Below are 23573 nucleotides of genomic sequence, written 5' to 3' on the forward strand. Positions count from 1 at the left end.
AGGGGGTGATTAGTGATAGATACTGATGCAAAAAATGCAATCAGTAAAATTTTTGGCTGTCTGTCTGTTTGTATGTTCCTTATAGAAACAAAAACTACTTGACGGATTTTAACGAAACTTGGTACAATTATTTTTCATACTCCTAGGCAGGTTATAGTATACTTAAGAATTCCCACGGGAACGGAAATTAGCGGTGAAATCCTTTTGTATGAAAAATCTAAACCTCTTAAGTTAGACGCTTGAAATTTGGCATGCAGGTACCTTAGTAAACTAAAAGCTTAGTAACATCAGGATATTGCAAAATTCCCACGGGAACGGGAGTTAGCGGGAAAAACCATTTGTATGAAAAAATCTAAACCGCGTAAGATAGAAGCGGTAAAACGGGATCCACGCGTACGAAGTCGCGAGCGGCCGCTAGTGTTACCTAAAGAAACAGGTTATCTTTGTTAACCAACGATTAAGTGCTGCAAGCAACTTTGTCTCTCACTTAAGGACATAGAAATATTTTTGAGTAGGTAGGCAGTTTTGATTTCTTTAAATGAAGTTTGCGAAAAGCAATTTCAAAATTTACATTTAAATAAAAAGGCTCTGCGCAATTATTATAAGGACGCCCGTATTGTTATGTATCGACTAGCGGCCGCCCGCGACTTTGTACGCGTGGATCCCGTTTTACCCCCTTAGGGGTGAAGTTTCCTAAAATCCTTTCTTAGCGGATGCCTACGTCATAACATCTACCTGAATGCCAAATTTCAGCCCGATCTGTCCAGTGGTTTGGGCTGTGCGTTGATAGATCACTATGTCAGTCAGTCAGCCAGTCACCTTTGAGTTATACAGGGTGTTAGGTAAATGGGTATATGAGCCGACACTAGCCCATGATATTTGATATCATCATTTTAATTTTTAAAATTTTCATACTAAATAAATTTTATAAAATCCGATTTGTATGAAAATTTAAATAATTAAAACGAAGATATCAATTTTCTGACTTCACCATACCATTTATATGCCCATGTTAACATGGGCTAGTGTCGGCTCATATACCCATTTACCTAACACCCTGTATATACATATTTAGAGATGTGTATGTCTATCATATTTTATTAATATGTATTCTTATGTACAAACCGTCATATTTTAGCACCGCCTTAGTCTCTCTAATTGACCTGTGGTTGACTGACAGAGAATGCCACCTGGCATTAAGTCCGCCACTGTACCATTTATGTGCAAAAGTTTAAATAAAAAAATAAAATAAGATGGTTTAATGTTTAATTATATTATTTTATTTCAATTAAAACGTTTATCTTTCAGCAGTGAAATGCCATTGGCTGAAATGATGGTGTCAATTGAAACACGTGGGTATTTCATTACGTTTCAAAACACTCGTCTATTGAAACTGCTGCATCGTAGTTATTTTGTCATAGAAAATATTAATTCATATTATGTAAAAACAAGAACGTCTGGGATTAATCGATGTATTCAATGTGATTCAGCATATTAAACTATCGGAATCCGATTATCTTCAGTTTGACAAGAACAGATAAAATAAATCAAGAGTCATCAATCAGGGAGGGAATGTAAGTCTTACTACCTAGCTCTCTCCTAAGGACAGGTCATAGCAGACCTATCAAATCGGAACGTCTTTCGCGCGCTGTCAACCGCGCGGTGTATTGTTTATGAATTGAAAGGCTTGCCATACGGAACGCATTGAGAAATGTCTTATTTCGCATAACGTTGCTGCTTCACATAATATAATAGGTATCGTTTGTGAATACGGGCGGTTAACTATCATAAATATTTAACATTTGGTCAATAGTCAGCGTTAAAATGTGCTGCGAGGCCCCCGAAGATTGTAGTATATAGTGTGAACGTAGGCTGCTCTTCCACCAAGTATGTGCTCAGCTATGTTCCAAGGATAATATGCTTGACTAGTTCCAGTAGCATCACATCGTTATCTAGCTTCACTCAGTGTTATTCTACACATACAAAACATGATGACAAGCTATGTTGCTTTCAAGGGATGTGTTGCAAGAAATATAAGAGACGCAAGTAGGAACTATCTAAAAAGTGCAAACTCGAGGAAATGTTACTTTGAAATCGCTGCAAGCAGTCAGAATTGACAGAAAATAAGATTTCAGTGGGTCTAGACAAAGTGCAAATTCAATTCGTGGGTTCAATTCCCGCCTTAGGCAGTTCGATTTTTTCAAGTTATTTATAATTTTCAAATTAGTTTGAGATGCGACTCTTAACGCTAAAAATTAAATAACTATGTAAAAAGAGCTGTTTCATCTTAACTGACAGTTAAATGTTTGCAACAATATTTCTGTTAGATGTAGGGTAGGTATACTCAACATTGATGAAACAAACGCTGGCCGTAACAGCGTATTACACTTGAAAATTTCGACGGGTTCATCCAGTGTCTAAGTAGCTCAGTTGGAAGAGCAGTCGCCCGGCAAGCGGAAGGTCGTGGGTTCAATTCCCGCCTTAGGCAGTTCGATTTTTTCAAGTTATTTATAATTTTCAAAGTGCAAATTATAATCGCAAACCAGTCGAAAAGTGGTCGAAAAGCCCGTTTTTTGTATGGAGTTTTGACGGATTCGATTTTCGATTCGATCAAAAAGTGCGTTTTGTCTAGGGGGGCAGGATTAAAAAACATGCTAAAACAATTTTTTGTTGAATGAAAAGATTAAGAATGCATAGTCCACAAAATTCTTTATTTTATATAGGTACTTCATATCACCACCACTTCAGTAGTAGATGGAGGGGCGTCCGAAACCTTCGCTGACGATGCCGACCTGTCCACTGCCGCATCCACAAGTGGCCACACCAGACCCAGCAGTGGGCAGGGCACCTTCGAAAGCCACAGCGCTCAGGAACGGCAGCTGACCGGTCACCAGCAGGTTTCCTTCGATTGCGTTCTCAGAAGCGACGGCAAGACCGCTGGGACCGATGGGGGAGATGGCAGTGACAGCCAAAGGACCGCCAGACACGACGCTGTAGCCTGAATTACCGCCAACCTGAATGGTAGCAGGGGCAGTCACGCCGATGGTGCCAAGGTTGTTGGACAGGCCAAGTCCACTTGAAAGGCCAAGTCCGCTTGAGAGTCCAAGACCGCTTGAAAGGCCAAGTCCACCCACAGCAAGCCCAGAGCCGTAAGCACTGCCGCCGCCAACAGCGAGGCCAGAGCCAGAGGCGTAAGCATTGCCAGAGCCATAAGCACTGCCAGAGCCAGAGGCATAAGCGCTGCCAGAGCCATAAGCACTGCCAGAGCCAGAGGCGTAAGCACTACCAGAGGCATAAGCACTGCCGGCACCGTTGATGAAGATGTCGTTGTCGACAATGGAGTTGCCAGTGACGTAAGATCCAGACGGGTAGTACTGGGCGAAGGCAGCCTGAAATAAAGATAAATATATTTTTTATAACATGGAAAATATTATTTACATACTATTTATATTTTATAATATTTAAATTACAGTAGTTTTAAAGAAAGAAACTATCAATTTAATTTACCTGGCCGAAGAGTGCTAAAGCACAGACGAAGGTAATTTTAGCTGCCATCTTTGCTATTCCTTGATTGACAAAACAAGAATGTCTTCTGAAATGACCCCAGCAGTTTATATACTTTTTTGTGCTATGAGACTATCACTACAACTACGTTAAAACTTACATTATTTTGTTATCATAACACCAAAAAGTTGCACCATTCTGTTTGACATTTATATTTTTCCTAGAATTTTTTATGTAAAGCTAAAAAGTTGCGACCTACTTTGATAACGTTGACCCTGAAATAAGCAATGTTGTTTCGAGTTGTGAAAAATGTATGTCTACCTTTTGATAATGCAATTAAAGAAGACAAGCAAAGCAATTTTATTGATACAATGTGGCTATCGTATTCATAAGAATTTACGCGATAATTTCAAATTTCAAAATTGGCAGTGGTACCTCTATAAATACTGTGTTAGGGAAACTTTAAGACATTCAAAATCCAGCATTTGAAACAATCATGAACTCCTTCGCATTCTTACTTCTCTGCATCCAGGCTTGCCTGATCCAGGTAAGAAGACAAAATAATTTTGAGCCAATTTTTTTAAAACAATTGTTAAAGAAGATGTCTCAGTCTTGTGTTCCCAAAATTATAAAACCATAAGGACTTCAAGGCACGAGAGGCATCAGGCATTTTCTGGGAAAGCTCGTTTCACCATCATCATCGCATTAGTTATTCAAGCCAATAATTACATAAAAATCTTGGAAGTACCGTAAGAAACTTGTAAGCATCTCCGATTTTTACTGACCATCGCTCACTTTTTTATCCCGTCTGAAACACGTTCGTTCGTTCGTTCGTTTCAGCCAAATGACGTCCACTGCTGGACAAAGGCCTCCCCCAAGGTTTTCCACAATGAACGGTCCTGCGCTGCCCGCATCCAGGCTCTTCCCGCGACCTTTACCAGATCGTCGGTCCACCTAGTAGGAGGTCTGCCCACGCTACGTTTTCCAGCCCGTGGTCGCCACTCGAGAACTTTCCTGCCCCAACGGCCATCGTCTCTACGAGCTATGTGCCCCGCCCACTGCCACTTGATTTTAGAAATTCTGCGAGCTATGTCTGGCTGAAACACGTATCATTAATTAACTAACCATTATTTTCCAGAATGCATTCTTCCAATTGATGGACCATGGATGAATGGATTAAGGCATAGGATCACATTTTTTATTACTAAACAAATACTATTGATTTGTTTCAGAATGCCTTCTCGCAAGTGCTGCCTCTAGGCTACCTCAACCCCATAGACATTGAAGTCGACGCTCTCAGCTACGGAATCTCCGGAGGCCTCAGCGGCTACGGAGTTGGCGCCTCTGGATACGGACTCGGCAGCGCCAACGTCGGACTTGGCGGCGCCAGCGCAATCGGTTATGGCAGCGCCAATGTCGGACTTGGCGGCGCCAGCGCCATCGGACTTGGCAGTGCTAACATTGGTGGCGGAAACGTAATCGGTCTTGGTGGCGCCAACGCAATCGGACTTGGAAGCGCTAACGCAATTGGACTTGGCAGCGCCAACGCCATCGGACTTGGCAGCGCCAATGCCATCGGACTTGGCAGCATCAACGCTGGTGGCTGGTCAGCAGGCAACGTTGGCAGCGGCTTCACTGGCGGATACGCCCCCTCAGACGTTGCCGCTGTTGCCGCTCTGCCAGTCTCTGGCCCGTATGGCGGTACTGGCTACGGTACCCTGGGTGCCGCTGGCGACTTCGGTGCTGCTGGTACCGCCATCGTGACCGGCCAGCTGCCAGTGCTTGGCGCGGTGTCCTTCAACGGCAACATCCCCGCCAGTGGCGTCGTGTCCATCGCTGGCAACTGCCCTTGCGGTGGCGTACAGTTGTAAAAACAACAAAACAAAAACATCGATACTTGAAACTTACCATGAAATAAACATTATATGAATTAAAGCATCTGTTTATTATTCGAAAGCACATTTACATCTACTTTGACTTTTATTTCACTTTTCTACCAAACTCAAGCTGACATTCAGCAATTCGATGCATGAAATTCAGCAATTCGCTAGCTACTGACTAAGGTATATTTTTTATGTTATATCTACATGAACATCACTGTGATTAGGTTGTATTTCAAAGAATAATTTACATAATAATATTACAACATTATTTTTGTTTGAAAATACATAATCTTTTTTATTTCTTTATACATTAAGATTAAGCAGATAAAATACCTAATTCATAAAATTTTATAACACGTTAAAAAATTGGCTTTTGTACACAAGTTGACTGAGAGAAAACGCCATTGGCATGGCATTCAGCTCCCTTTTGTTTCTTTTATGGCATGTATTTAAATGATCTTTTTAAATTAGCGAAAACGGCAAATAAAAAAATCTAAATGGTCATCTATTTTAATGATTGATCCTCTTTCTTTGAGACATAAAATAAATGAAATCGATCGATATTTTAACCTCTTTTGAACTACGCAAAAAAAATTTGAGATGTAAAAATTATATCTGATCGTTACTTGTTGGTCCTCAAAAATAAAAGAAATGAGCACCAAAAATTCAATATTGTGATACTTTTTTAAATAGTTCGATTTGTATAAATTATTTTTTGTCTATAACAAATAATCTTCAAAATAATTATGTTATGGTACTTATTTTTATTAAGTTGTAGTCAAAGGATGGAAACTATTTAAAGACATTTGATGTTCAAGGTTTTTTTTTTATTAAAAAAGCATACTTAACACGTTCACACTGCGTTATCGGGTCGAATTGACCTTAGGTGCTGGATGCGTTGGTGCGGGATGGATATATTCGGTCTTTTCAGTAGTACGAAAGAAAAATATTGTTTTGCAATTGTTCGTCAAACACAGTAAATATTTGGAAAAAAAAACTTATCTGATTTAATAAGTTACCTTACGACCCGATGTCGCACTAAAAGTAAACAAATATCGTTTAGTGATTTTATCGGGTCTAATCGACCCGTTGACAGATGACTTTATGGTCACTGATCACGGTCGAGATCGGTATACTAAGAGAAAATAAACCTTGCGATTTGAAAAAAATAAAGAGGTAAAAATTATGATGTCGGGTTCAGGGATGTCAGAAGTAAGAAATTATTTTACATAGCGCCTCTAGTCCCAAACTAAGCAAAGCTTGTAATTTAAACAAACATGGCAATGTACCATTCTGCTTGCTTATTGGCCGCTAAGCCCTTGGCCAACTCAGTAACCAATGACCGACGATTGTCACTCAACCACAAAGTACCGCGTAAATTGAAAGATATTTTTTAATTAAAAATATTAACCAATAATATTTTTTGTTAGATCAAATATATTTTAAAGTTAAGTTATACATAGATTGAAATGTATTTATTAGGTGATCAATATTAAAAGGCAAACTTGATATAAAAATCATCAAATTAACAAAATTAAAGATCAATAACTAAAAAAGAGGATCAAATATTATTTTTGTTTACCAAATATTAAAAGAGTATGTTAAAAATAAATATTATGTTACCTTTAATGAAGATCATTCATAATTTATCCGTAGATCAACTAATATAGACCCAATAATTAATATAAAGATAAAATATAATAAAAAACATCATTTATTTTTAAAAGTGCACATACAAAAAAGATCAATTAGTTTTTAGAGGATCAAATAATATTGTCCCTTCTTTTATGTGCAACTAACTTTTATTTCATACAGAAATATTGTACCATTAGCAGTTTGTGTTGTGCATGCTGACAAATAAAATTGCAAATACCTTAGGTAGGTTCATTAACTATGCTTTGTCGACAATAATAACTGGGTATTGTTTACATTACACGATTATGTAGTCATTAGTGTTTTAGTATTCAAGTAAGTACGTATGTTTCATTCCCTTTTGTTATAATTTATATTATTTTATTTTTTAGTTGTATTGTGTCATTGTGGCGCCGACCACTAAGCGGCAGAAAGAACACCCAAAGTTTTTGATGGGTTGGAGCCTCACATAGCCTCCAGGACAAGCCATTTTCCTTGGTTCAAAAAACTCTGCATAATTTATAGTAGTCTTTTTTATTAATTTATTATTTTATCTACTTTAGGGCATTACTAACTGATTCTATCTCTTACAAAATTTTAAATCTAATGTAGTGTGCCGGTCTGAAGTACTTTATGCCCAGTAAATCCCGTAGCCTCCACATCTATTTTTTCATCTACAACGAGGAAACCCTTATCTCACCTGATAGAAAGTGAAGATCAGGCCGAAGGTGGAAGCGAGCTTCACCTGGAATCCTCAACTACAGAGGAACTTTCAACTTACTTTATCTGCCGAAACACAACAATGCTATTAACATTGTGTTGTGTAGTCTGCCCCATTTAAAAACTTCAGGACTTCTTTCCAATAAGTTGAAGGGAGAGCTTTGCCAGTTCTTACGAGTAATCAATTACTATATTACCGGTCAATCATTTTCACAGTCATATACGTATCTTGAACTGTGTTCCTTTTTAGGGTTCCGTAGTCCTGACAAGGAACCCTTATAGTTTCGATTCTGTCTGTCTATCCGTCCGAGGTTTTGCTTGGAAACTATTGACACTAGAGAGCTGTAATTTTGTGGGGGTATGTATAATAATCACGGCGACAAAGTGGTACAATAAAATTTGGAAAACCATTTTATGTAAAGTGGGGATGATTTTTTTTCGTCTTCTACCCCATCGTGTCGTGTGGGTTATTGTTGGATAGGTCTTTTAAACTTGCTTAGGGGTTTCTAAGACTAGTTCTCGGTTTATGGATCCGTTTGTAAAATATTTAAGTTTAAAGTGCCAATTTTTGTTCGAGTCCCCCCCTCTAAAAACTAAGCTGTTGGCTTGAAAAATCTGGAAAAATTCACAATAATAGTTCTTTTTATGAACTTTCAAGGAAAACTATAACGGTTAAGATATATATTGATTAGTTGAAGAGTAATAGTCGTTTAACTCATGTATTATAAAATTTCATAACTCATAAAAAATCCAAAGAAGAAAATATGAAAAGTGACTTTAGATGAGGTAATTGCTTGCTTCTGAAATATATTGTGGTAACGACGGACAACTATGGAACCCTATACTGCGCGTGGCACGATACGAACTTGGCCAATTTTTTTAGGGTATCATCAAAGAGCATTTCAAAAATAAAGAAGCCTTTGCATTCCATAAGAAAGAAAACTGTTATTTTTTCCTTAGACTAGAACTGCACTTGAACTTTTCATGAAATTGTAGTTAACTAGAAGTTAAATGTGTAAAATTAGAATTCAAAGAAGGTAGTACGAGGTTGCAGTTCAGAATCGGGAAAGGTAACTCTAAAAATGCCAGTTATTTAAAAGAAAATGTATGTATGATATCCAAAGTCATAAATTCTTTATTTGCTTCAGTTGAAGTCACCACCACTTCAGTAGTAGATGCTGGGGCGACCGAAACCTTCGCTGACGATGCCGACCTGTCCACTGCCGCATCCACAAGTGGCCACACCAGACCCAGCAGTGGGCAGGGCGCCTTCGAAGGCCACAGCGCTCAGGAACGGCAGCTGACCGGTCACCAGCAGGTTTCCTTCGATGGCGTTCTCAGAAGCGACGGCAAGACCGCTGGGACCGATGGGGGAGATGGCGGTGACAGCCAAAGGACCGCCAGACACGATGTTGTAGCTTGAGAGTCCGCCAAGAGTGGCGCTGCTGATGGCAGGAGCGGCGACGCCGATGGTGCCAAGGTTATTGGAAAGGCTCAGTCCGCTTGAGAGGCCAAGTCCGCTTGAGAGACCAAGTCCGCTTGAAAGGCCAAGTCCACCCACAGCGAGCCCAGAGCCGTAAGCACTGCCGCCGCCTACAGCGAGGCCAGAGCCAGAGGCATAAGCGCTGCCAGAGCCATAAGCACTGCCAGAGCCAGAGGCGTAAGCACTGCCAGAGGCATAAGCACTGCCGGCACCGTTGATGAAGATGTCGTTGTCAACAATGGAGTTGCCAGTGACGTAGGAACCAGACGGGTAGTACTGGGCTACGACAGCCTGAAATAAAATATTTCGTCAGTTTCCTTAAAGTGATTGAAAATTTGGCTACGACGAACGAAGTTGAGATGAATTGATCAGTGTGTTGTCTAAATATACTACCAACCAATATTTTATGATTTACAAAAAGTAGTTGTGTATATTAGATCTGTAGTACTTATGGTACAAGTTTTACTTAGTTTGAGACTATAATTATTTTGATGATACCGTGAACTCATCTAGGAACTCGAAACATGTGTTAGCTTATTAAACGAAGTTAATTTACCTGCCCGAAGAGTGCCAAAGCACAGACAAAAGTTATTTTAGCTGCCATCTTTGTTTTTCCTTGGTTGACAAGACGATAATGGTTTCTGTATCATCCACAGCAGTTTATATACTACTTAATTTTGATATAAACTTATAATTTACCAACATTTTCTTATCATATTTGCATAAGTTGTACCACATTATTTTTACAAATGTTAAAGATACTTAACCAGAAACTAAACCAAGTAGCTACGACACTGCTACGTGATTTGATAATGATGCGTACAGTAAAAATTACGAAAGTATGATAGTGTGTTATTTCAAAAATATGTATAAATACCGTGCCCTACAAACCTATTGCCATTCAAAATTCAGAATCCGAATTAAACATGTATTCATTCTCTTTCGTTCTCCTCTGCATCCAGGCTTGCCTGATCCAGGTACAGAAAATTTTAAATATGACTTTTTCCTATAATATCATCAATGGTAATTTACATTATGTATTGAGACCTGTCTCCATTTTGAATCCTTATTGGCGAAAGCATTGTTTGGATCTATCCACCACTTTTGCTCATTACTGCGGCGGCTTAAATTCAGCCTAATAAAGTGGCAAAAACTTGTACAGTCCTAGTGTTTCCAACCATTTTTTGTTGATGTTTAAAAAAATTATTAAGAGGACACTGACACTGTATAGGTTGGTTGTCAACACGACAAGAAGAAGAAAAAGTTTAGGGCTTCAAAGCTAATGAAGGAAATGGACATTGATTGTCAAAATTTATTTTAATCCTAAACTTTCATTACCAAACAAATAATATTGTTTTATTCCAGAATGCCTTCTCGCAAGTGTTAGGCTACTACAACCCCATGGACGTTGAAGTCGACGCTCTCAGCTACGGAATCTCCGGAGGCCTCAGCGGCTACGGAGTCGGCGCCTCTGGATACGGACTTGGCAGCGCCAACATCGGACTTGGCGGTGCCAGCGCAATCGGTTATGGCAGCGCCAATGTCGGACTTGGCGGCGCCAGTGCCATCGGACTTGGAAGCGCTAACATTGGTGGTGGAAACGTAATCGGTCTTGGTGGCGCCAACGCAATCGGACTTGGAAGCGCTAACGCAATTGGACTTGGCAGCGCCAAAGCCATCGGACTTGGCAGCGCCAACGCCATCGGACTTGGCAGCATCAACGCTGGTGGCTGGTCTGCAGGCAACGTTGGCAGCGGCTTCACTGGCGGATACGCCCCCTCAGACGTTGCCGCCGTTGCCGCTCTGCCAGTCTCTGGCCCGTACGGCGGTACTGGCTACGGTACCCTGGGTGCCGCTGGCGACTTCGGTGCTGCTGGTACCGCCATCGTGACCGGCCAGCTGCCAGTGCTTGGTGCGGTGTCGTTCAATGGCAACATCCCCGCCAGTGGCGTCGTGTCCATTGCTGGAAACTGCCCCTGCGGTGGCGTTAAGTTGTAAAAACAACAAAACTAAAACATTCATACTTGAAACTTACCATGAAATAAACATTATATGAATTGTAGCCTCTGTTTATTATTCGGAAGCATATTATCCTTTATGTTTATAGTGTATCTTTTAGATTTATTATTTCACTCTTCTGTTAAGCTGACTTCCACTCAACGCATCGTGAGCTTTGGATCTTAGACATTTTATGTTAATTATGTTGACAATGAGCATCTCTGTAATTAATTTGCTCTTTAAATAACACTTGCATAACACCTTTATTTTTGTTTCAAAACGTAATACGTAACTATTTCTTGACACATTAATTAGTTACCATCGCGTTTTCTGTGTTTATTAAGTACATAGGTTAAAATATTAATTACTAAAATTACCAAACATTACAAAGAACAACAATAAGGAACAATGACAGTAAAAGACAAAATTAAGACAATACAAATTAGTGCTAGAGTAAAGTATAACATGGAAAAGAACTTTACTCAGCATAAGCTATAGGACCATGGCCGGCCAGTGAGTTGACTCACGAGAGCTTAGAACTTAATTATCTTTATGTATTACGAGTGGGTTCACAATAGTCCAGGGTTGACGGGGTTCGAGCCTGCGTTCTATTTCGGCCAGTCCGAAGCTGACACCATTGTGCATTGGCATACATCAGTGATGGCCAAGAGGTCGACCGCGGTTTACCGATCGACCGCGAAGACTATTTTGGTAGCCCGCGAAAGTTAAATAAACTGAACAGAATGATTGAAAATGAAAAATGTTTTATTTCATTCTTCTTGCAGCCGACCGCAAGAAATATTTTATGTATTTATTTATTTATTTTATTTATTAGGACAACCAACAAGACAAACACGCATACATGAAATTACTATAACTAAAAGTGCTTAAAATTAAGTGCTGTCTTAATTAAAGGCTGCCACGGCATGCAATGTAGACAGTTGCAAATATAAAAACTAAGAGATAATATGAACACAGTGAAAATTTGAAATGTACCTAATGAACATCATGAATAATTTTCTTATACATTATTTACGTATTTGCTGTGGCTGTAAGGGACCTCAGCACAGCGCGCCTGAATTTCAATGGTTTATGATAAAAAATGTCGACGTCACATGCATTGCACAGTCTGTTGTACTCCCTCTGCAGTCTGCTCATGGTGGCGTGGTAACCCAGATTGGTTTTACTACATTTTGTTGCGAATGGGACATACTTGCAGGAACGTGGAAGCTTAAGCGGTACGTTAAAATTAAGTGAGCTCAAAAGTGAGGGACAATCGACGGCTCCGTTGACGAGTTTGTACAATAGCATACGATCCAAGAGCATCCTCCGCTCCCGCAAGCTGTGCAGTTTGAAGTAGGCCAGTCGCTCTCCATAAGAGGGCAGCTCTTTTGCCTTTCTAGTCTGGTATGAAAAATGCCACAAAAAACGTTTCTGAACATTTATGTGAACATCGTAATGTGGAGACCAGATCTGACTGCAATATTCGAGATCAGAGCGGACCAAGGACCTGTACAAAAGCACTTTAGTGGAGGGTTTTTTGAATTTTCGAGCATAGTAGGTCACAGATCAAAAGTTTGGCCACCCCTGGCATACATGATTAGTAATCTGTGCCATTGAGCAATTGTCTCTTTTCCGCATCGTCCAAAATGAATCAATTTTGGCGACACGTTCGTAATATTTTTTATTTTTTTTTTGTTCAATCCAAAGGTTGACTGGGAGAAAACGCCATAGGTATGGCATTAAGTTTGTCTTTTGTTTCCTTTATGTGCAACTAACTTTTATCACATACATAAATATTGTGCCGTTTGTTTTGTGCATGCTGCTGACCAAGAAATCGCAAATACATTATGCTTCGTCAACAAAAATAACTGGGTATTGTTTATTAGACGATTATGACGTAGTGACCCAGACCCAGTGAATCATTCTCACATAATACGTGTCGTTATCATGAACTGTGTTCCTTTTTATATGGTGTCATCAAAGAGCATTTCATTTCAAAGTATCATCATAATATAACTGTTTTTTTTCCATAGACCAGAATTGTCTTTGAACTTCAATGAAATGAATCAGAAATTTGAGTTTAAAATCAGCACAGGGAAAGCTAAAAATGATGGTAAATTAAAAGAGAAGGTTATGTATGGTATCCACAATCATTTATTCTTCATTTGAAGTCACCACTACTTCAGTAGTAGATGGAGGGGCGGCCGAAACCTTCGCTAACGATGCCAACCTGTCCACTGCCGCATCCACAAGTGGCCACACCAGACCCAGCAGTGGGCAGGGCGCCTTCGAAGGCCACAGCGCTCAGGAACGGCAACTGACCGGTCACCAGCAGGTTTCCTTCGATGGCGTTCTCAGAAGCGACGGCAAGACCGCTGGGACCGATGGGGGAGATGGCAGTGACAGCCAAAGGACCGCCAGACACGACGCTGTAGCCAGAATTTCCGCTGCCAATCTGAATGGTAGCAGGGGCAGTCACGCCGATGGTGCCAAGGTTGTTGGACAGGCCAAGTCCACTTGAGAGGCCAAGTCCGCTTGAGAGTCCAAGACCGCTTGAAAGGCCAAGTCCACCCACAGCGAGCCCAGAGCCGTAAGCACTGCCGCCGCCAACAGCGAGGCCAGAGCCAGAGGCATAAGCGCTGCCAGAGCCATAAGCACTGCCAGAGCCAGAGGCGTAAGCACTGCCAGAGGCATAGGCACTGCCGCCACCGTTGATGAAGATGTCGGTGTCAACAATGGAGTTGCCAGAGACGTAAGAGCCCGACGGGTAGTACTGGGCTACGACAGCCTGAAATAAAACATTTTGTGAGTTGTGATTGAAAATTTTACTAGGTCAGAGGTGAGATGAATTTTTGAATCAGTGTGTTTTTATATTTAAGTACCAACCAATATTATTTACAAAAAAAAGTTGTTGTGTATATTTGATCTGTAGTACTTACGGTACATGTTTAATTTAGTTTGAGACTATAAATACATATTTTGATGATACCGTAAAAAACACTCAAGAAGTCGAAACAAGTGTTAGCCTATTGAAATGAAGTTAATTTACCTGTCCGAAGAGTGCTAAAGCACAGACAAAAGTAATTTTAGCTGCCATCTTTGTTTTTACTTGGTTGACAAGACGATAATGGTTTCTGTATCATCCACAGCAGTTTATATACTAATTATTTTTGATATAAACTTAATTTACCAACGTTTTCTTATCATATTTGCATAAGTTGTACCACATTATTTTTACAATTGTTAAAGATACTTAACCAGAAACTAAACCAAGTAGCTACGACACTGCTACGTGATTTGATAATGAAGCTTGTACAGTGAAAATTACGAAAGTATGATAGCATGTTATTTCAACAATTATGTATAAATACCGTGCCCTACAAACCTATTGTCATTCAGAATTTTCGATTCGAATTAAACATGTCTTCCTTCTCTTTCCTACTCCTCTGCATCCAGGCTTGCCTGATCCAGGTACAGAAAATTTTAAATATTAGTTTATCCTATAATCATCAAAAATGTAATTTGAATATTGAGAGCTAACTCTCTGTTTTGAATCCTTATTGGCAAAATATGTACTTACTTGCATTTTTTGGCTCAATCCACCACTTTTACTCATTACTGCAGCGAAAGACTCATTCTAATAAAGTGGCAATAATGTTTACAGTCCTTGTGTGTCAAACAAATTTTTGATGAGGTAGAGAAAAAATATTATGAGGACTTCAAAGCTAATGGAAGAAATGAACATTGATTGACAAAATGTATTTTATTCCTACATTACTAAACAAATAATTATTTTGTTCCAGAATGCCTTCTCGCAAGTGTTAGGCTACTACAACCCCATGGACGTTGAAGTCGACGCTCTCAGCTACGGAATCTCTGGAGGCCTCAGCGGCTACGGAGTCGGCGCCTCTGGATACGGACTTGGCAGCGCCAACATCGGACTTGGCGGCGCCAGCGCAATCGGTTATGGCAGCGCCAACGTCGGACTTGGAGGCGCCAGCGCTATCGGACTTGGCAGCGCTAACATTGGTGGCGGAAACATTATCGGTCTTGGTGGCGCCAACGCAATTGGACTTGGCAGCGCCAACGCCATCGGACTTGGCAGCATCAACGCTGGTGGCTGGTCAGCAGGCAACGTTGGCAGCGGCTTCACTGGCGGATACGCGCCCTCAGACGTTGCCGCCGTTGCCGCTCTGCCAGTCTCCGGCCCGTACGGCGGTACTGGCTACGGAGGATTGGCCGTCGGAGGCGATTTCAACGCCGGTGGTACCGCCATCGTGACCGGCCAGCTGCCAGTGCTTGGCGCGGTGTCGTTCAATGGCAACATCCCCGCCAGTGGCGTCGTGTCCATCGCTGGCAACTGCCCCTGCGGTGGCGTGCAGCTCTAAGTACAAACTTGACTACCAATTAAAGATTCTGTAAATTGAAGTTTCTGTCTTTTATTATTTAATAATTTCACCTGTAACTAGTGATGCTGATGACACAAAGTCTAGTCACTACATAGTATAAAACAAAGTCGCTTTCCGCTGTTTGTCCCTACGTATGCTTAGATCTTTAGGAGTACGCAACGGCTTTTGATGCGGTTTTTTTTAATAGATAGAGTGACTCAAAACTTAGTCAAAACTCAAGATAGGTTTATAAGTATAAAACATGCATATTTTAGAACAGAAAAGCCGGGAAATTCTATTGCAACCGTGTGAAGCTGGGGCGGGCAGCTAGTTCTCTATAAGTACATCTCGATGATTGACTTTCTCACACCAATACTCATGTTCAAAATCAGGAGATTCTTGAAAAACAACACATTATAACATAGTTTCATTAGTACGAAATATACCTAAGAAATTAATTGACACTATTACCACTTTATTTATTTTTCTTTATTCAGAAAACCACAGCACACTTAAATATAAATGTGAACCAAACTCTCTGTTTTTCAAAGTTGTAATGAAAAGATGATACCTTTTTACACTTACCACAACTTTTAATGGATGAGGAGACTTAGTACTTTGGGGATATAAAAATAAACTTATAGGTAAGTAATCCTGTATTTCCTGAAAGTTTAGTGAGTGTTTCGGAATCTAAATAGCTCAAAGGTAGGTAGGACTGACTGACATTTTTTTTATGTGACAGGAGGCAAACGAGCAGACGGATCACTGATGGTAAGTGATTACCGTCGCCCATAGACACCCGCAGACCCAGGGGCGTTACAGGTGCGTTGCCGGCCTTTAAGGTGAAGATAATGATCTATCAACGCACAGCCCAAATCACTGGACGGATCGGGTTGAAATTTGGCATGCAGGTAGATGTTAGACGTGGGCATCCGTTCAGAAAGGATTTTACAAAACTCCACCCCTAAGGGGGTAAAACGGGATCCACGCGTACGAAGTCGCGGGTGGCCGCTAGTTCTAGTATTAATCAATACTCAATACTCAATACTCAATAGTTTATTGCTTCCATAATGTTTACAAAAGGTGTTATTGGTAAGGTAAGATACAATTATGGACCCTGTCGGGCACTGCATTTTAGGAGAGAGGAAGATTTTTAGATTTGTTGCATTAATTATTCTATGATTATTAATTATCAAATTTATTTTAATCTGTTTTTATTATTAATATACTTATTTAATACTTATTATTCATTATACTTATATTTTCATCTAAATTATTGCACTTAGGGCTACTTTTTTTGGCAGGATTTAGTTTTGGTATATTATGTATATTATATCCTATTATATTAAAATTTATATACTTAGCTTAATTATTTTAATTTTTAATTATATATTATTATGTATAAATATTAGATTATATATTTTGCTAGAAATAGTTCTATTAATAAAGTAATGTAAGCCTTTTTTTTTGCCTGAGATACAGGAATTATAATTCTTAGTTCAGGCACGTATGTACTTTTACATATTATAGTTTAATATTAGCCTATTGTTAAAAACTGTCAATAAGTTATTCAATAAAGAATTTATTTATTTATTATTTATTTATTTATTTATTATTGTATTGTATTTACTTATTATTGTATACCTGGTATATTTATTTATTTAAAATTTACAGCATTTGAGGTTTCAGTAGGTGTTTAACATCATCCATGGTTAATTTCAAAACATAAATAACTTTTTTATTATTCACAACGAAGCCTGATCAGATGGAAAGTGATGATCAGGCCGAAGGTGGAAGTGAGCTTCACTCAGAATCCTCAGTCACAGACCACAGTGGAACTGGCTAACTTACCTCCAACTGCCGCAACACAAAAATGGTTCTCATCTTCACGAGAGGTCTCTGTTGATTCTGACTGCTTGCAGCGAGTTCAAAGTAACTTTTCCTCGAGTTTCCACTTTTTAGATTGTTCCCACTGTTCCCAGTTCCTACTTGCGTCTCTCGTATATTTCTTGCAACACATCCCTTGAAAGCAACATGGCTTGACATCATGTTTTGTATGTGTAGAGTTACACTGAGCGAAGCTAGATAACGATGTGATGCTACTGGAACTAGTCAAGCATAGCCTTGGAATCTCAGCTGAGCACATACTTGGTGGAAGAGCAGCCTACGTTCACACTATACACTACAATCTTCGTGGGCTTCGCAGCACATTTTAATGCTCTCTCTCGCTGACTATTGACTAAATGTTAAATAATATAATGATAGCTTTAGACAACTTAATCAGCTAGATTAATTTCTTAGCTTAGCACAGCATTTCTAGTAGTACTGTATAAATCTTTGTTTGTTAACTTTAATTTGTAAAGTCGCTAAGGAATGAACACACCAGTTTCAACAAATTCTAAAGGAATCATCAACAGCTTCATGTCATTTAGGATACGATTGGGTTTTAGTGGGAAGGACCCACCTTTCTGGCAGGGAGAGTCCCATATAACCTTAAACATTCATTGGCTAGACGGAAAATAGGCATCCAGGATCGATTATTTATCCACCTCGAAGGTGTCGAGGGTGGACGTCGCACGCTGCGCTTGCTAGTACGGCCTCTATTCCCTAAACTTAATATTCAATTGGCATTTTTGGCAGTTTTGCGTGCCTTAGCATGAACTTACGGTCTTTATTGCATGTATTGGATAGCACATTCGACACATCGATGAAGCCTATAGGCTATAGAAATACATATTATCATGCTACGACCAATAGGATCATTCAAACGATTTACACTCGTAGGAGGAGGTCGCGGGCGTAGCTAGTTGTACGAGAAAGCTGTAAGTGCATTTATAAACCTTGACATTTTAACATTTTAATAAAAAAAATTCTTGTCATATATAATTATGTGGAAATATTACTGAGTTCCATTAATTCATCGAAAAACAAAAGTCTAAAGACTTTTAGAATACATTTTAATATTTATTTTTATATTTTTTCATCGCATAAAATTCTAAATTCCCAAGGCATCATAGTAAAAATAACTTTGGTAAGCCCTGACCTAGCCAATACGACACAAATTAATAACACAGTTCTAATGGTTTGATTTGATTACAAATGCTATTAATGAAGGTGTCCTTAGTTAAGGAACCAGGATTATAAGTATTTATGTTGAAAATACAATTTAAGTCAAAGATTGACTATTAGAAAAAAAAATAGTTTTTCATTTTGAAACCTTTCTAAACGATCGACGCACTGTCCAATTTCGTTTATCATTATCAGGTAATTAAGACTACAAAAATAATACAAAACTATAACTTTATTTAACAAACAAAACATAATATTTTCATTGGTAAGCTATGGCTTACAACTGCACACCACCGCAGGGGCAGTTGCCAGCGATGGACACGACGCCACTGGCGGGGATGTTGCCATTGAACGACACCGCACCAAGCACTGGCAGCTGGCCGGTCACGATGGCATTGCCAGCCGCGCCAAAGTCGCCTCCAACGGCCATCTCTCCGTAGCCAGTACCGCCGTACGGGCCAGAGACTGGCAGAGCGGCAACGGCGGCAACGTCTGAGGGGGCGTATCCGCCAGTGAAGCCGCTGCCAACGGTGCCCGCAGACCAGCCGCCGGCGTTCACATTGCCAAGTCCGATAGCGTTAGCGCTGCCAAGTCCGATTCTGCTGGCGCCACCAACGTTAGCACTGCCAAGTCCGATGGCGTTAGCGCTGCCAAGACCGATTCTGCTGGCGCCGCCAATGTTAGCACTGCCAAGTCCGATCGCGCTGGCGCCGCCAAGTCCTACGTTGGTGCTGCCAAGTCCGTATCCAGAGGCGCCGACTCCATAGCCGCTGAGGCCTCCAGAGATTCCGTAGCTGAGAGCGTCGACTTCAACGTCCATGGGGTTGTAACCTCGCGAGATTATTTGGGAGAAGGCATTCTGAAATGATACGAAATTGTTTTAATGGAGAAGTTTCTATTTTTTTTTCTATTAATAAAACTTGAAAATATAACTAAAACCAATAATAATTATTATTGTGAAATAATCATGAAAATATCTCTACAAATAAAGAAGTTACAGGGCCTCAAAATTGCGCATAACAAATCGGGGACGTCACGGCACTCATTTTAGTCTTTCTTTTTATTTTTTTCGTGTCAAGGGTTACTATTGAACCTGGCCATTTGTAGATACTAAAAGCATTTCTCATGGCAAAGTGCTTTGGGCCTCATGAGAAGGCTCAATCACTTAAATCACTCAAAGCGTGATGTGGTGTTTATTACTAATTTTGGATTATGCCTGGAGGTTTTCTCTTATTAGGATCTCTAAAAAGGTCCTCTCAAAAGGACAAACAAGGCGAAACAAGGGAAGTGTTTCGATTTAAGTGAGCGGTGTCTTTGAATTTGCGTACAAATTGTTATCCATGGACTCTTAAACCTTGGTATTATTTAAGTTCTTACCTGGATCAGGCAGGCCTGAATGCAGAGGAATAAGAATGCAAAAGAAGACATGATGTTTGAATTAAATTCAACTGTAAAGTGATAATGATACCAAAACAGGTGCACTATTTTATACATTTCATTGTATCATTTTGTAACAAACTTTATCAATATTGTTAGTTTGTAGAAAATTAGAACACTTTTATCATTTATGTAACAACGTAATTCTTAGAACGGAGTTACACAAAGTTACTACTGGAATTGTTATGTTATTTTTAAATGAAGTTTAAGTAACATCAAACACACTGATGACTTAGACCCGGTTTACATCAAAGTGGAGAGAAAAGATGTGTTTACGGGACTATTCCCACCTCTCGTTCCCACCGCTGCAACTCCTGTGTAGCCAGGATCTACAGCTTGACTGCCATAAAAACCCAACCAATGAAGGTCAAGTTTGTCCCGGGAGAAAGTTAAGCTGTCGCTAATTTAAACTGCCGCAACGAAATTAATCAGAAGAACATTAAGAGGAGCGAAATTAAGGTTCGACTTCCCTCCATTGCAAAGCGGATGACAGGTGACAAACAAAGGTTTGATAACCTTTAAGAAAAGATGGGGGGAGAAGAGATGTGTTTGAAAAAGCAATTAGATTTCTGGAACTGAAGGAGAGGTGAATCTGATGGAGTATTTGCCGTCCCTCTTGCCTCGTGGCTCTTCCACCAGAAGTCAACGCTCATTGGCCGTCATCTGCTCCTAGTTGTGGACCCATCACTGCCCAGGTGTACTTGGCCCCGTGGCCAAGTCACCAGAGTTTTTCCTGGTCGTGAAGGCATCATTCGTGTGGCAGTGTCCACATCTGGGGGCTGTCTCCGTCGGCCTTTGACCAGGCTGATCCACTTGTCGATGCACCCCTAGAGTATGAGGCTTCGCCACAGGAGGGGAGGATGTTGGGAACCAATAGGTATACCAACCTTTTTTTGAAATTTTGTTTTTTTTTGTATTCTTTTTGTTTTTAAGTTTGTGGATTTAGTTTTGATAGCCGTCTGGGCATTTTTGATGAAAATAAACCTATTTGAATTAATTAAAAGGTATTTCGTCAATTTTGCCCGCCCGAGCGGCTGTCCACTACACCTTCTGATGCATGAAAATTTCTTGAGGCAATCGAGTTGATTCAAGTCTGCAATATCCATCCATGTCAAATTGGCAAAAGTATAAAAAGCGAAAAGTCACTGACTCACTCTCTCATCAGGAAATCTCAGAAACGACAAGTGCTAGAAGTTTCAAATTTTGCATGGGGGTTCCTTTTAGAACGTAGGGGCTCACTAAGACGGGATTTTGCAAAATTCAACCCCTAAGGTGGGTAAAACGGGATCCACGCGTACAAAGTCGCGGGCGGCCACTAGTTTGTAATATTTCTCAGTTATGAGGATGAGCACATTAGACTTTACATTTTTATTGCATAACCACTATTATTATAACTGTTTAAGATGCCAAAATGTTAAACTAGATGTGCCTCTTTCAAGGATTTCCACACCGAGCGGTCTTTTTCTAAGAAAATACAATCATAATGTTTGCAATAATTGTAATTATCTTTATTATGTAACTAATGTAACTATTTTATGTAGTTTTGTGTGATAACGTATAATTAATTATGTAATTAAATGTATAAAAGTCGGTCGAAGCATTTTATTTGCATTGTTTATTTTGGATAGAATAACAATGACAATGGCAAGTTTTGTTTTTGCAGTCTGCGTCGCTTTGAGTTTTGCTCAGGTAAATATTTTTTCTACACTAGCTACTCCGGCGAAGTTCGTACCGCCTATGTTCATCAGAAGTAATGTAGGATTCTAATGGTGAAAAATTTTTTCAAATCAGTTCAGTAGTTTCGGAAATCAAATAATGTTATGGATTGCAATAGGTACCACGCTTAATTTTTTAATGAGTGGTGGCAAGTCAAATTAATTGTGTTTATTCTTCCAGGGTTTCGCACAAGTTTCTCTGGGAAAATCCTCCAGCCTCGCCTCAAGCAGCAAAATCTCTGGCAACAGTGTCTCCAACAATATCAACATTGGCAGCTATGGTGGAGCGGACGCCAAGAGTTTGGCGGCGAAGATTGGCAATAGCTTGGCTGCGAATAACGCCAAAAATAACGCTGGAGCCAGTATTGTTGGTTTAGCCAGTAGTGGTGCCAGTGCCAGTGCGAGCGGTTTTGGTGGCAGCTTGGCCAGTGGCCTTGTTAACAGCTTTGGAAATACAGGAGCTAGTAACGTGGCGATTGGCGGTGGAGCAGGTTTGGCCGCTGGCACTGTTGGCGCTGGCAGCAACTTTGTTGGAGCCAACACTGGCAATGCGGGATCCAGTAACTTAGCGATTGGAGGCGGAGCAGGTTTAGCCGCTGGCACTGTTGGCGCTGGCAGCAACTTTGTTGGAGCCAACATTGGCAATGTGGGATCCACTAACTTGGCGATTGGCGGTGGAGCAGGTTTGGCTGCTGGCACCGTTGGCAGCAACAGCTTTATTGGCGGATCGAACACTATTTCACTTGGCAACCTGCCAGTTTCTGGCATCTCCAATTTCAAACTAGGGGAGATAGAATTAGTGAATGATGCCAATATAGGTTACACTGGCGAGCTGCCAATCATTGGCTACGTCACTTTTGAAGGCTATATCCCAGCAGAAGGCACTGTCTCCGTAGCCAGCGATATATGTGGGTGTACTAATTAATTATTTTAATTAATTGTTTGTTTTGAATTATTTTGGTGTGAACATGTGTATTTGTAAGTGTTGCTGTGATTTATCGAATATTTCATTAAATTAAAACGCTTGTTATTTATATTTTTTGTTTTACTTTTACCGTTTAAATATTAGAAAACTTATTATAAAATACCATGGAAAATCCATCACCTCAGCTATTTGATTGGAAGAAATAAGCTACGGTTTTTAAAAACACCTTTTTTACCCCCATTGTAGAAGCTCTTGGTCTGCATTTCATACATCTGCATTGGAAGGTGATGATCAGACTGGAGGTGTAAGCAAGTCTCACCCAGAAACCTAAATAACAATGAAATTCGCTTCTTGCTTTTGACACTAGTTTTGAAAAAAAAAACAGTTAAATTTTTAATTTTTGCAGCATTTTAAATGAAAAGACTGTTAAAAAATAAAATCAGGTCACGCAGTGAAGCAGAAAATCGAACGCACAGCGTTGAATAGAGCTCTGTGATTGGTTCGTGTGTCACCCTGTGCGTCCACGCGCACTGTGAGACCTCATAGTAATGTTTGAGAATACGGGCGAGTAACTTACTCTACATTAGTGCTAACTGCTGAGGGAAAATAAGATTCCGTAGAGGGTAGGGATTGTTCCCACCTCTCGTTCCCACCGCTGCAACTTCTGTGTAGCCAGGATCTACAGCTTGACCGCCAATAAAACCCATCCAGTGAAGGTCAAGTTTGTCCCGAGAGAAAGTTAAACTGTCATTGGACCCGCAACGAAATTAATCAGAAGAACATGAGGAGTTCGAAATTAAGGTTCGACTTCCCTCC

The 23573-nt window shown here is 40.1% G+C and overlaps 6 protein-coding genes across 6 annotated transcripts; 3 read left to right on the plus strand and 3 right to left on the minus strand.

The window, feature by feature from the left end:
* Positions 1 to 2724: 2724 nt before the first annotated feature.
* LOC114360627 (chorion class CB protein M5H4-like) lies at positions 2725 to 9826 on the minus strand. The gene is made up of 3 exons (XM_028315380.1): positions 9779 to 9826; positions 8934 to 9513; positions 2725 to 2773 (listed from the first exon to the last, which is right to left on the minus strand). The coding sequence occupies exons 1-3, from the start codon at positions 9824 to 9826 to the stop codon at positions 2745 to 2747; spliced, it is 657 nt and encodes a 218-aa protein (XP_028171181.1). The 3' UTR covers positions 2725 to 2744.
* Positions 9827 to 10148: 322 nt separating this feature from the next.
* On the plus strand, positions 10149 to 11220 carry LOC114360628 (chorion class A protein L11-like). Its single transcript, XM_028315382.1, has 2 exons — positions 10149 to 10199; positions 10588 to 11220. The coding sequence occupies exons 1-2, from the start codon at positions 10149 to 10151 to the stop codon at positions 11218 to 11220; spliced, it is 684 nt and encodes a 227-aa protein (XP_028171183.1).
* A 2185-nt stretch (positions 11221 to 13405) lies between these two features.
* On the minus strand, positions 13406 to 13917 carry LOC114360629 (chorion class CB protein M5H4-like). The gene is made up of 2 exons (XM_028315383.1): positions 13732 to 13917; positions 13406 to 13678 (listed from the first exon to the last, which is right to left on the minus strand). Exons 1-2 carry the CDS (start codon positions 13915 to 13917, stop codon positions 13406 to 13408), a joined length of 459 nt encoding a protein of 152 aa, XP_028171184.1.
* A 726-nt stretch (positions 13918 to 14643) lies between these two features.
* On the plus strand, positions 14644 to 15616 carry LOC114360630 (ATP-dependent RNA helicase glh-2). Its single transcript, XM_028315384.1, has 2 exons — positions 14644 to 14694; positions 15027 to 15616. The coding sequence occupies exons 1-2, from the start codon at positions 14644 to 14646 to the stop codon at positions 15609 to 15611; spliced, it is 636 nt and encodes a 211-aa protein (XP_028171185.1). The 3' UTR covers positions 15612 to 15616.
* Positions 15617 to 18957: 3341 nt separating this feature from the next.
* On the minus strand, positions 18958 to 20108 carry LOC114360631 (chorion class A protein Ld2/Ld41-like). Its single transcript, XM_028315385.1, has 2 exons — positions 20058 to 20108; positions 18958 to 19539 (listed from the first exon to the last, which is right to left on the minus strand). The coding sequence occupies exons 1-2, from the start codon at positions 20106 to 20108 to the stop codon at positions 18958 to 18960; spliced, it is 633 nt and encodes a 210-aa protein (XP_028171186.1).
* A 1650-nt stretch (positions 20109 to 21758) lies between these two features.
* Positions 21759 to 22757, plus strand: LOC114360632 (PE-PGRS family protein PE_PGRS33). The gene is made up of 2 exons (XM_028315386.1): positions 21759 to 21806; positions 22014 to 22757. The coding sequence occupies exons 1-2, from the start codon at positions 21759 to 21761 to the stop codon at positions 22755 to 22757; spliced, it is 792 nt and encodes a 263-aa protein (XP_028171187.1).
* Positions 22758 to 23573: the final 816 nt, after the last annotated feature.

This window comes from Ostrinia furnacalis, unplaced genomic scaffold (genome assembly GCF_004193835.3).
Source record: "Ostrinia furnacalis isolate ACB-3 unplaced genomic scaffold, ASM419383v2 OfSCF5107, whole genome shotgun sequence".
Lineage (NCBI taxonomy): Eukaryota > Metazoa > Arthropoda > Insecta > Lepidoptera > Crambidae > Ostrinia > Ostrinia furnacalis.

Excerpts from the sequence above, each read along its gene's own strand:
- LOC114360627 (XM_028315380.1), bottom strand. The coding sequence starts at position 9,826 with ATGGCAGCTAAAATAACTTTTGTCTGTGCTTTGGCACTCTTCGGGCAG. Across the intron at positions 9,514-9,778 it reads CTTTGGCACTCTTCGGGCAG|GCTGTCGTAGCCCAGTACTA; the intron begins GTAAATTAACTT and ends ATTTTATTTCAG. Across the intron at positions 2,774-8,933 it reads GGTCGGCATCGTCAGCGAAG|GTTTCGGACGCCCCTCCATC; the intron begins GTTTCGGTCGCC and ends TCGTCAGCGAAG.
- LOC114360628 (XM_028315382.1), top strand. The coding sequence starts at position 10,149 with ATGTATTCATTCTCTTTCGTTCTCCTCTGCATCCAGGCTTGCCTGATC. Across the intron at positions 10,200-10,587 it reads TCCAGGCTTGCCTGATCCAG|AATGCCTTCTCGCAAGTGTT; the intron begins GTACAGAAAATT and ends GTTTTATTCCAG.
- LOC114360629 (XM_028315383.1), bottom strand. The coding sequence starts at position 13,917 with ATGCCTCTGGCAGTGCTTACGCCTCTGGCTCTGGCAGTGCTTATGGCT. Across the intron at positions 13,679-13,731 it reads TGGCCTCTCAAGTGGACTTG|ATTGGCAGCGGAAATTCTGG; the intron begins GCCTGTCCAACA and ends GCTACCATTCAG.
- LOC114360630 (XM_028315384.1), top strand. The coding sequence starts at position 14,644 with ATGTCTTCCTTCTCTTTCCTACTCCTCTGCATCCAGGCTTGCCTGATC. Across the intron at positions 14,695-15,026 it reads TCCAGGCTTGCCTGATCCAG|AATGCCTTCTCGCAAGTGTT; the intron begins GTACAGAAAATT and ends ATTTTGTTCCAG.
- LOC114360631 (XM_028315385.1), bottom strand. The coding sequence starts at position 20,108 with ATGTCTTCTTTTGCATTCTTATTCCTCTGCATTCAGGCCTGCCTGATC. Across the intron at positions 19,540-20,057 it reads TTCAGGCCTGCCTGATCCAG|AATGCCTTCTCCCAAATAAT; the intron begins GTAAGAACTTAA and ends GTATCATTTCAG.
- LOC114360632 (XM_028315386.1), top strand. The coding sequence starts at position 21,759 with ATGGCAAGTTTTGTTTTTGCAGTCTGCGTCGCTTTGAGTTTTGCTCAG. Across the intron at positions 21,807-22,013 it reads TCGCTTTGAGTTTTGCTCAG|GGTTTCGCACAAGTTTCTCT; the intron begins GTAAATATTTTT and ends TTATTCTTCCAG.